This window comes from Sinocyclocheilus grahami, unplaced genomic scaffold, assembly GCF_001515645.1.
Source record: "Sinocyclocheilus grahami isolate Dianchi unplaced genomic scaffold, SAMN03320097.WGS_v1.1 scaffold393.1, whole genome shotgun sequence".
Classification (NCBI taxonomy): domain Eukaryota; kingdom Metazoa; phylum Chordata; class Actinopteri; order Cypriniformes; family Cyprinidae; genus Sinocyclocheilus; species Sinocyclocheilus grahami.
Genome location: NW_015505572.1, coordinates 109,788 through 122,518, shown reverse-complemented (window position 1 = coordinate 122,518; position 12,731 = coordinate 109,788). Strand labels below are relative to the sequence as shown.

The 12,731-nt window shown below is 35.5% G+C and overlaps 1 protein-coding gene and 1 pseudogene across 1 annotated transcript in view; both read right to left on the bottom strand.

The window, feature by feature from the left end:
* The window catches only part of LOC107550228 (exportin-6-like), a 29,337-nt gene extending 26,335 nt beyond the window's left edge, over nt 1–3,002 (bottom strand). Inside the window, exons 1-3 of the mRNA XM_016231468.1 lie at nt 2,769–3,002; nt 2,531–2,690; nt 2,313–2,390 (exon numbers count right to left, since the gene is read on the bottom strand). Of these exons, the coding sequence (XP_016086954.1) occupies nt 2,313–2,390; nt 2,531–2,690; nt 2,769–3,002 (472 nt within the window). The remainder of the gene's footprint in view (nt 1–2,312; nt 2,391–2,530; nt 2,691–2,768) is intronic.
* Nucleotides 3,003–11,965: 8,963 nt separating this feature from the next.
* LOC107550227 (protein FAM173A-like) overlaps nt 11,966–12,731 on the bottom strand; it is a 2,396-nt pseudogene continuing 1,630 nt past the window's right edge.

The following is a 12,731-nucleotide window of genomic DNA, read 5'->3' as shown; positions in this document are numbered from 1 at the left end:
AAACTATTTGCACTGATTTATTGTGTTGGTTACATTTTGTTCCTTTGTGCAGTGGCTCTGGAGATGAGTCTGAGTTTGTATAAACATCAATAAGCTGAAAAATAAAACCAAAGTTTTAAAAAAAATTTTTAGATAATGTAATCTTGTTAAAATTGATTTCATAAAATCGGTATCGAAATAAGTATCGTTCAGGAACTGGTATCGAAATCGAACATTTTTGAACGATACCCAGCCCTACTATATTTATTCAAAGTTCACTAATTGACTAACTGATAATGATTATATGATTCAGAACTATATTGGCTAGGGTTCAATGAATTCATGAAATTATTTTCAATAACAATTCAATTGATTGTTAAATTAATTGCCAATAGCCAAATCTGTGGTTTTGTCATTTTACGGAAATTATTATTATTATTAATTAATTCAAATTTAATTATTAATAATATTTTTATTATTATCATTATTTAGTATTTCATTTTATTTATATATTTAAAAAAATTTTCATAATTTTTTTTTTTATTATTTAAAAAATTGTTTTTACACCTAAACAAATTATTTAAAGAATTACTATTACATTTCTCAAGCTACAGGATTACAGAAAAATACAAAAGTATGTTATGTAGTGGCAAAAAAACAAGCAAAAGCCTTCAAAGCACTTGCAAACTAACAGGCGTTTTCCCTAAACATGTTTTTATTTTCCAAAGTTCAAATAGTTTTTTCTTACTACTGTAAAGTGACATCACATTCAACTATTCCCATTATCAATTTACATTAATTTGACCAATTTGTTGTTGCAGACCCATCATCAACCACCCACCACATTATATTCTAGTTATCAGCCTCTAAATAAGCTATATTAGCACTTGTTGGTACCACTGATGTAGACCTTGTCTTTCAAAACATACAAGTGTTCAAACGGTCAAAGCAGAAGATCACCTGACTCTCTAGACGTGGGGGATGGAGGAGGAGTGGTGACTGTAACACTGTGTTTGTCCCACACTGTCTCCAAAATACCTGCGAGGAAAAGAGAGTAGTTTAAAATAAAACTGCAAGCCCAATCCAGGGTTCCAATCAGATCACATACACTTTTTACAGTTCTTAAGGAATAGTAACATTCACATATACTCTGAATTAATGAGTTCTGAGCGTCTCACCAGTCAGAAGGTTCAGTACGGTGGGGATCTGATCCAGCAGGAGTTTCTTCAGCTCCTCTTTACGAGCGACACTCAAGTCTTCTCTGGGACAGACCAGCTCTTCTGAGGTCATCTTGAGCAGAACTAAACCCAGCGGCGCTAGAGACGGGGACTGCACTAACTACAACACAAAACCACAACGATGGAGTCAGATCACTTTAATAGGATTTAATAACAAGTAATAAAGAATAAGACATACCTGTAAGGTGTTGCTGAAGAAGTTATGGTAGAACATCGGCCAGTCTTGGCGTCCGATGTCCATAACATTAAAAAGGCGAATAAAACCAAAGTTTTAAAAAAAATTTTTAGATAATGTAATCTTGTTAAAATTGATTTCATAAAATCGGTATCGAAAAAAGTATCGTTCAGGAACTGGTATCGAAATCGAACATTTTTGAACGATACCCAGCCCTACTATATTTATTCAAAGTTCACTAATTGACTAACTGATAATGATTATATGATTCAGAACTATATTGGCTAGGGTTCAATGAATTCATGAAATTATTTTCAATAACAATTCAATTGATTGTTAAATTAATTGCCAATAGCCAAATCTGTGGTTTTGTCATTTTACGGAAATTATTATTATTATTAATTAATTCAAATTTAATTATTAATAATATTTTTATTATTATCATTATTTAGTATTTCATTTTATTTATATATTTTAAAATTTTTTCATAATTTTTTTTTTTATTATTTAAAAAATTGTTTTTACACCTAAACAAATTATTTAAAGAATTACTATTACATTTCTCAAGCTACAGGATTACAGAAAAATACAAAAGTATGTTATGTAGTGGCAAAAAAACAAGCAAAAGCCTTCAAAGCACTTGCAAACTAACAGGCGTTTTCCCTAAACATGTTTTTATTTTCCAAAGTTCAAATAGTTTTTTCTTACTACTGTAAAGTGACATCACATTCAACTATTCCCATTATCAATTTACATTAATTTGACCAATTTGTTGTTGCAGACCCATCATCAACCACCCACCACATTATATTCTAGTTATCAGCCTCTAAATAAGCTATATTAGCACTTGTTGGTACCACTGATGTAGACCTTGTCTTTCAAAACATACAAGTGTTCAAACGGTCAAAGCAGAAGATCACCTGACTCTCTAGACGTGGGGGATGGAGGAGGAGTGGTGACTGTAACACTGTGTTTGTCCCACACTGTCTCCAAAATACCTGCGAGGAAAAGAGAGTAGTTTAAAATAAAACTGCAAGCCCAATCCAGGGTTCCAATCAGATCACATACACTTTTTACAGTTCTTAAGGAATAGTAACATTCACATATACTCTGAATTAATGAGTTCTGAGCGTCTCACCAGTCAGAAGGTTCAGTACGGTGGGGATCTGATCCAGCAGGAGTTTCTTCAGCTCCTCTTTACGAGCGACACTCAAGTCTTCTCTGGGACAGACCAGCTCTTCTGAGGTCATCTTGAGCAGAACTAAACCCAGCGGCGCTAGAGACGGGGACTGCACTAACTACAACACAAAACCACAACGATGGAGTCAGATCACTTTAATAAGATTTAATAACAAGTAATAAAGAATAAGACATACCTGTAAGGTGTTGCTGAAGAAGTTATGGTAGAACATCGGCCAGTCTTGGCGTCCGATGTCCACAATGACTTTGCACAGCTTGTTTCTGATGAAGAAAGGCAGCAGTGCATGCTGGGAAAGCAGAAGCTTGGGCAAACAGCTACGAAGTTCTGCTTTGTCTTCACTGGCTACACCAACCCACATCTTGTTCACAAGATTCTGCACAGAAGGACCGACACATTTATAGATGCACATCTCTAATATATAGCAAGCCATTTCAAAAGGTTAAATTCTGTCATATTTGGGTGAACTGTTACGTTATTACAAACATATTATTGGTTTTCTCTTAAAGTAAAATGACAATAACCTCGTGCATATATCGACATCAACTCTGGGTTTTGGAAACTGAATGTTTCTGATGCAATACTTGACTTATGCAGGGTCTGATATACAAGCCATTTATTTCCTGATGAAGCAACACTTACAGACAGTTTCACTTTCTCCAAATATATCACTGCTGACTGAGAAGTGTACATTGATCATATGTTGAGCTACAAGTCCTGCGTTTCAAAGCACCATGCTTTGACTCAGGATTTAGAGTAAATCTTGGGCCAAATGCTCTCAAACAAATCGAATACCAAGGATTTTAAACTACTCACAGTTTAAATGTCATGAATGTGGTCTCCACCCACAAAATATAACACTTATTAGACACATTCCTCACCTTAAAGGGGTCGCATGATCATTTATTTTTATTTGAGGTTCCCTTATAAGTTTTAAAAGCATTGATGCATCAAAACAGTCATAATTTAGTTTCTCATCAGCATTTTCCATTGCATTTAGCAGATGTTTTTATCCAAAGTGACTTGCATTAGAAGAACATAAGCAATTTGTCACAGAACCAACAATAATATTTTGCAGTCTGTCTCTAACCCTTAATTAAAGGGGTCATATGGTGCGATTTCAATTTTTCCTTTCTCTTTGGAGTGTTACTAGCTCTTGGTGCATAAAGAAGATCTGTAAAGTTGCAGAGACTAAAGTCTCAAATCCAAAGAGATATTCTTTATAAAAGTTCAGTCAGCCACGCCTACCTAAAACGGCTCGTTCTAACACGCCCCCACATATCTACCTCACTATGTGGGAAGATTTGCATAACGCCGCCCAAATGTTCATGCAAAGAAAGAAGAACTTTTATTCTTGCTGTAGTATTGTTGCTGCCTCCATGTCGTGAAGACGCTGTGTGTTTCGTTGTGAAAGCGAAACTACTTTGTTTGGTCTTCCAAAAGAGGACGATATCTGCGTCGTCATGCCTAGAGCTGATCCGTGCTGGTTGCTGAGGAAATACTACAACTTTGCGCTATGGATCGCCAGATCGGCTTTTAACCGTGGACGAAGAGGAGTCCAGCCCGGGGTCGTCACATGTTAATGTTTACGCGGCGCAACGCGTAAAAAGACAGTATAAGTCATTATAATCTGTAATTATGTCCCCACTGGATGCAACAAATGCCTCGTTTATAATGGGTTTTCATGTTTTTGAATCATCGCTCCGGCCTGACAGGGCATCATCACAGTATGGTGAAGGGCGTAACATTTCCGTCTCACGTTTGAGGTATTCGGCCAATCATAACGCACTGGATAGCTGGCCAATCACAGCACCCCTCGCTTTTTCAGACCGATGAGCTTTGTAAAAATCGACACGTTTCAGAAAGGTGGGGCATAGAGGAGAAACAATAATGTACAGTATGTGGAAAATAATGTTTTTTTAACCTTAAACCGCATAAACACATTTCATTACACCAAATACACAAAATAATGTTCTTTTTAGCAGCATCATATGACCCCATTAATTAAACAGGCCATATTTGTGCTGCTGTGCCTTTAAGACTGTTACGTAAACTCCAGGGCTTCTGCAGGTCTTATGATCAATGAGATAAATGTAGGACATTTTAAGACCAATGTAAAGAAGATTTAACGCTTCAAAGTTTGAAAATGCTACTTCAAAACAAAAAATTTAAATGCTTAAGGCTTGAATACCTCTGCTCCCAACCACTAGAACACGGAAATAATTTTTTACTGTACCATCTGATCAAACTGCAAAAACGTGAGTATTAAGCTAAGTATTCCTGTCTTGTTTACCAAATGTCTAAAGATTCTCAAATCAAGATACATTTACTTGACAAGTAAAGTGACACAGGAAGTGAATAGGAAGTCTTGCCCTATAAGAAGTTGATCAAAATTGAGTTCATGAAATCAATGTAATTCAAAGAGAAAACAATTCACTCCCAAATGACAGATGTTTGTTCTTGTTTTAAGCATAAACTCACTTACATATTTTTTTAATTTCTCAGAAAACAAAACTTTGTATCTTTAATTTGCATTTCATGTAAATGTATCTTGATTTAAGGATGTTTAGATACTTATATTAAAAAAACACTTAGGTATTTAGGCAGTGTATGCAACATTTAATGCCAATACTTTATGACTTTAAGACTTTCTGCTCCAATTTAAGACCTTTTTAAAAACTATAAACCCTGCAGAAACCCTGAAACGCCTTTTTTTGCATATGAAATGAGCAATATAAAATAACTGATGTGGAAATATGCAGGTCAAACTCTTCAGATCACGCTGCCCTTTTCTAACACTTGACTTCTTCAGAAGGATCTGCAGAGCAGTAGGTGCTACACACGAAGAGCAGCTTTAATAGGCCTTACTGCATTTTACACTCATTTAACAGTATGAACACTACTTCTATGAGCACACTGCTCCTGACAATTTGCTACATACTGAATAGGCATCATTGAAGTGAATAAAGGGCGATCTTGTGCATCAAGAAATTTTTTTGAAAGAAGAGAAAAATCGAACGTCTCATGATACGAGACAGACATAAGTGGTGGCCTATTCAGATTATAACTGCACAAAGGATGACTCTGCAAATTAGGGCATGATAACTGTGTGAAGGCCAGGGCCAGGCATATGCTCACCAATCTCTCTCTTGCGGTCATTGGTGGTGCAGCTGTGGAAAAACTCTGTCATAAGACTCTCCAGGGCCCGTAAGGAGGCCTCCTCTGACGCCTGCAGCGCAGAGAGAGATAGATGAGGGGGGGAGAGAAAGATGAGATATGACAAGATAAGGCATTTCAATCTGACCTTTTAATGCAGCCATGCAGTGCATCAAACATGACTCCATCGCATTTATAAACTGCAAATCCAGCATACGGAGTCAGAGATACTCAAAAATGTGAATCTACTGTACGGAGAATCCAATTTTAGACTAACGAGATATCCCTCAAATGTTTTCACAACTGATTTAAGGGTTTGCAAGCTCCCAGCATGCTTTTCAGCATGAATTAACAGCATAGTTACCGTTATTGGATTGTTTTACAGTTTGCTGGCTTTATTTATGCTGTTGTTGTCATCACGGTTATGCATTTGGTTTGGGGAAATGTTAATAGCTCATCATTTACTTACAAAAGGGATAGTTCACAAAAAAATGCGTCATTATTAAATCATAATATAATAATTATTTTGTCCATTTTTCACCCTCATGTAATTCCAAACCTGTAAGACCTTCTTCTTCTGTGGGACACAAAAGTTTTTTTTAATGTCTCAGTGTTTCGTTATTGTTGTTCAATGTTTTTTTTTTTAAACAGAATAGACAAAAACAGCTGACAAATTCTTCAATAATATCTTTTTTTGTGTGTTCCACAAAAGTCATATATGCTCGGAACAACATGAGGCTGATAAATTAATTAATTTCATTTTATAGTTATTTTTGTTTACTAACTCTTAAAGACTATGTGTAATGCATCATGATGCCTTATTCTATTTCATGTAATTTTTTATTTATTATTAACCCTTACAGACTGTGCAATGCATCATGTTGCCTTTTTCTTTTTCAATTTTTTTTATTAACCCTTAAAGACTATGCATAGTGCATCATGTTGCCTTCTTCTGACAGTTCCCTTTTTTTCAGTGCACGCTCTCGCCCTCAAAATACACACAAAAAGCTGAGAGTGTGTTCACAGAAAAGAGTAAAAAGGCTGGAAGATGAATACAGGAAGTGGGCTGCTGCTGCTGATGAAGATGGTGATGATGCTCAGGGCACTGAATTCTTTGTATGAGTCACGACACGTCGCCTGTTGCTCCACACGGTGAGTGTGACGTCACAGCAGAAGAAGAAGAATGTCTTTGATTTCCTCATAGCGTTCAGACTGTCATGAACTCAAGAGAACACTGTTACACACACATGCAGAAGCAGCTCTGCTCTGCTTCATGTGTGTGAATATCACCTGATACCGTTCCTTAATGACAGAATAACTTACATTTGATTTGCTTTCATATCTGACAGATCTATGACTGCTATCTGTCAGTCCTAAAACATTATATTACAGTAATAAACAAACCAAAGTGTTTTGCTTATGCATATGCTTCTAGCACAATGTAATATGAACATTGACAGGCAAATAAAAAAAAGCACACTCTTCAAAAGCATTGCAATCTCTAAGCATTGGTGCACATACAAAACAAATTCACGTATTTGCATAAGAAAAAAAAAAAATATATATATATATATATAGGAGTAAAATAGACTGGGAGTGTGTTAAATACATATATGCATTAATTCTGACTCACCATGCCCGGGCTCTGAGCTGTTCTGCGGCTACAATATGAGATGAATCGGGTTCTGCTCGCTCATGCTTCCTCTGGGGCCTTTGTGTTTCAACTGGAAGCACCGAAATTCCGCATAACTATCCCGCACACAACCGGTGGACCCCGGGACACTTGTTATTATTGTTGATCTAGCGAGAGCCTAAAGGGAGCGAGACTGGAACTGACTCTGGCCGGATACACGGCGACAAACTGCATAAAACTACTGCGAAACACAGCGAAGAGCAACAAAACAGCGGTGTTAAAAATATGTCGGGACTCTGTTGTTTACGTCTCGGGCGGCGGTAGCGCTGTGCGGGACTCGGTGCTTTATTTTGAGCCCTCAGAAGACTGACAGAGCCACTCCTTGGGTCTTTCCGTGCAGGCCTCTCGTATCTTCCTCTCATCTGCCCATTAAATTAACGGAAGTGACATCTTCCTCATACTAGTAGAAACGAGCGAAAGTAGAAAGGGAAGCAGCGTAACGGAACGGAACGGTTACTTTAGTGGGCGGGGCTTAGAGAGGAGAGAGTGCCTCTGATTGGTCAGGAGTGAACGGTCTAAATCACTAGTGGTCTAAATAAATAAATAGTCTTTGTATTAATGAAGGAGCTTTTCAAACAATACATCATGCATTATTTTATTAGGAAACTTTCTTTTACAAGAAGAAGAAGAAGAAGAAGAAGAAGAAAAACACTAGCCTTTAACACTAGCTTGCTCTATTCTTTTTTTTTTATGCCTCTGATTGGTCAGGAGTGAACGGTCTAAATCACTAGTGGTCTAAATAAATAAATAGTCTTTGTATTAATGAAGGAGCTTTTCAAACAATACATCATGCATTATTTTATTAGGAAACTTTCTTTTACAAGAAGAAGAAGAAGAAGAAGAAAAAAAAACACTAGCCTTTAACACTAGCTTGCTCTATTCTTTTTTTTTAAATTCTATCTGTTTTCTTTTTATTTATTATATAATTAAAAAAAAAAACTTGCTACTGCGTTAAGCTAACTGAGACTTGTTATAGCACTTGCATAGCATTGCTCTTTTGTTGGTTTTGATTGCTTCCATTGTCCTCATTTGTAAGTGGCTTTGGATAAAAGCGTCTGCTAAAATGACTAAATGTAAATGTAACGTAAGCAAACCTAATTTCTTACATTTTATGACTTTAAATCATACATAAATCTTTTGGAACAAGATTTTAAAAACATTGAAAAAAATGTCATAATATTTGTACTTTTTTTTCTCGTCTGGCAGCGAATGTTGCTCATATGGTCACGATTGAAATACCTCTTGTAAAAAATATAATAAATATATAATATATAAGCAGAAATAAGCATAACTTTCAGTACATTTTTGGAATTATGTGTACATCGGTTTAAATATATTTATTTATTTATTGCATACATTATACCAAAATCTACTTAAACGTTCTATATCTTTACGGAAAAACGTTTTATAAATAATTTTAAAATAGGTATTTTAAAAGAGTTTCATTTTACACACATTTCTGCGTTCTCTTTGGACGTCACGTGGTACTTGTTACTTTTCTCAGCGCTGGCCAGAATGCACCATTCACCGGTGTTTGTGATTACTAATCAGGCGTGACCTTTGCATTATATTATAGAGGATTCAGACAGAGAATTTCCATTAGCGTGCCACACATGTATAGTTTGTAATAATGTGACTTAAATGATTATACTTTATATTACACAAATGTCTCCAATAAGACATAAATCGTGCTGAGAGTTGAATGCGGCTCAATAGAGGATTCGGTGTTCTGTGCCGTCAAGCGCCCCTTGAGGAAGAAAGTATCTGCTCTACAGTGAACTGTAATTATGAACTAGTTACTAGTTGCTTTTGCCACCGAATGTACTCTACTCATTAAACTACCGGAAGTGAAACCTTAATCTCGAGCCGGATGAAACCGGCCGCAACAGACACATGTCTAGTACAGTAACTGTTACGCAGTCTGCGCGCAGGTATTGCCTCATTATTACACATGCATCCGCCAAACCAGAGCTTCTCAGTCTTTCAGATGCCACGCACCCCCAAATATGATGATTCTCGTGAGAGGGACACATCCTAACATTCAAAAGACATTTATATAGTGTTATGTATAAAGACAGCAATTATTTTATGCAGAATGATCATAAATATTATTATTTAAAAAAAGGGAAATCATTACATTTCTATTAGAAATGTACTTTTATGTATTTATCCATTTATTTATTTTTTATCTATTTTTCTTGTTTATCTTTTTACATTGTTTTTCTTAATCAACTGGTACTCAGATATTATTTATAACGGTCAGGTTTGCCAAGTTAACAGAAGTGGTTTTGTCTTCCATACCAATGACTTTTGTTTTCAAATATTTGTGATTTTGAATAAATATTGTTTATTTTAATTTGAGTGCTTCTGATTTGCTAACATTAAAATGTATGGTAAGACTTTACTTAAAGCCTTTATGGTAACACTTTACAATAAGGTGTCATTCGTTTACATTAGTTAAAGGGGTCATATGATGCTTTTTTAAAAGATCATTATTTTGTGTAATTGGTGTAACAGAATATGTTGACATGCTTTAATGTTCAAAAAACACATAATTTTTCAAATACTGTACATTATTGTAGGTCCTCTATGCCCCGCCTCTCTCAAACGCTTCGTTTTCTACAAAGTCCCTCCTTCCGACAAGCGCAGTCTGCTCTGATTGGCCAGCTGACCCAGTGCATTGTGATTGGCCGAACACCGCAAGCACTCGTCGGAAATGTAACGCCCCTTACCATAATCGCGAGCTTCATCTAAATGTAAAAATGTAAAGACAGTAAATAATGTCATTAGTTTTACCATCAGTTCAAGCCCGAAAGGGGAACAGAGTAACGACAGTGATGAAAACAGTAGCTGATTCAGAAGTGCCAGATTGTCATAGCAAAGTCAGAATTACCTCCTCTCCTAGGTTCACGAAACGGTCGTCCATAAAATGCATTGCTGTTCTGTTGTAAGTAATCTTAAAGATTCCTAAATGCATCTACTTTCGGAAGGCCAAATAAAGTGCTTTTGCTTTCGCCTAGAAACCCACAGCGTCTCCCTGACATGCTGCTTCAACACTAACTGCGGTTACTGAAACCACGCCTTCTTTCTTTGCGTGAACATTTGCGCGGCATTATGCTAATATTTCCACATAGTGAGGTAGATATGTGGGGGCGTGTTAGAACGAGCCGTTTTAGGGGGGCGTGGCAGAGTCTTAACTTTGATATAGAATATCTCTTTGGATTTGAGACTTTAGTCTTTGCAACTTCAGGGATCTTATCTATGCACAATCAGCTTGTAACACTCCAAAGAGAAAGGAAAACTTGAAATCGCATCATATGACCCCTTTAAAGTAACGAACAATGAACACTACATTTATACCACTCTTTTTTAAATCTGTTAATGTTAGTTAATAAAAATACAGTCGTTTATTGTTTGTTCATGTTAGTTCATAGTGCATTAACTAATGTTAACAGACACAACTTGTTATTTTAATAATGCATTAGTAAATGCTGAAAATAAGATTAACCAAGATTAATAAATGCTATAGATGTATTGTTCATTCGTAGTTCATGTTAACTATTGAGCCTTATCGTAAAGTGTTACCGCCTTTGTAGGCTATATAATGCATTATAACGGGTTATTAAAGGGTATAATGCATTATAATTGTTAATAATGTGCGTTGTAATACATTATATCTTGTTGTAAATAATTATAACTGAATTTAAAATGCATAGTGTAACAATGAATTGATAAGTGTTATGCTGTATTAACTGTGTTATTCATGAGATTGTACAATGCATTATAATGTGCAGTACAAGGCATAATTAATGCATTAAAACTACTTTTATAATGCATAAAGGCTTTAAGTAATGTGTTACCAAATGTATTATATATGTCTGCATCACATCAGCCACTCTGCTTTGTAAAAATCAGCATAGGCCAAATAACTGACACAAAAGCTTTGTTACTTTTTGTTTCTGCTTGTAGATGTTCCTCCTGAACTGTGAGAATCAGTCTGTGGCCGTCTGTTATTTCTGAAGATGAAAGGGAAGAGCTTGCCATTCTCTTGCTTCTGGTGGTTTATTGTGGTTTGCTCAACGGCTTCACATTATGCAACCCATCAACTCAAGCACATGTTGAGTAAGACTGCAGATTGAGTGGTAAACACATTTACAAACACGCACTTTTTGCAAAACAGCACATTAAATAAGATGACTCACAATAAATGGGGTTTATTTCCTTTTTTCTGTAAAAGAGAAATATTGGACACATAACATTATAGGTCACATCAAGAAACAGGAAGTGATCCATGGGTTCGAACACTTTAAGGAACACCCACAGACAGCAGCATTGTTTTCGATATCTTATGTTTAACTGAAGAGTGAGAGCAATACAAAACATGATTTAACAGCTTAAATCTTTTTAAAATGTTTTATATAATTCCATAAAGATGATGAAATGAATATAAAATAATAAGAAAGCAGAGGTTTCAAATATTTCTCCACTGGTTTTCTCATGTTTATCTTGTGACTGGTAGCGATGTCTCAGTTCTTGTATGTGATAGGCCCACGCTCTGTCCACACCTAGTTTCACAATTTGAGTTGAATTACTGAAATAAATGAACTTTTCCACCATACAATCTAATAAATAGTATATAGTTTAATATAGTATTTTGAGTGTTTAGATATACCTTCCACAAATCTTCTCGCCGATATATAACACTTCTGTGTTGTTTTTTTGCAAGACGAACAAGCCAGAGATTGAGCTCATAACCAACTGCTGGAGGAAAACCCTGACGACATGCTTCTAACACCTGCACACGATTAAAACAAAGAAATAAGCACGACCACTACTGTTTAAAAGTTTGAGGTCGGTTTTTAAAAAATCAATTAATGCTTTTATTCAGCAAGGGTGCATTAAATTGATCAAAAGTCATGGTAAAGGCAATCATAATGTTACCAAAGATTTGCATTTCAAATAAATGATGTTCTTTTCCACAAAAATATGAAGCAGCACAACTGTTTTCAACATTGATAATAAGAAATGTTTCTTGAGCAGCAAATCATTATATCAGAATGATTTCTGAAGGATCATGTGACACTGAAGACTGGAGTAATGATGCTGGAAATTCAGTTTTGATCAAGATAAATGACATCTTAAAATATAAAATAATTGTTTTAGATTGTAATAATATTCCACAATATATTACTGTTTTTACTGTATTTTTGATTGAATTACATGCAACCTTGGTGAGTATAATAGACCTACAAAACACTAAAAAAAAAAAAAAAAAAAAGAAAGAGGAACAAT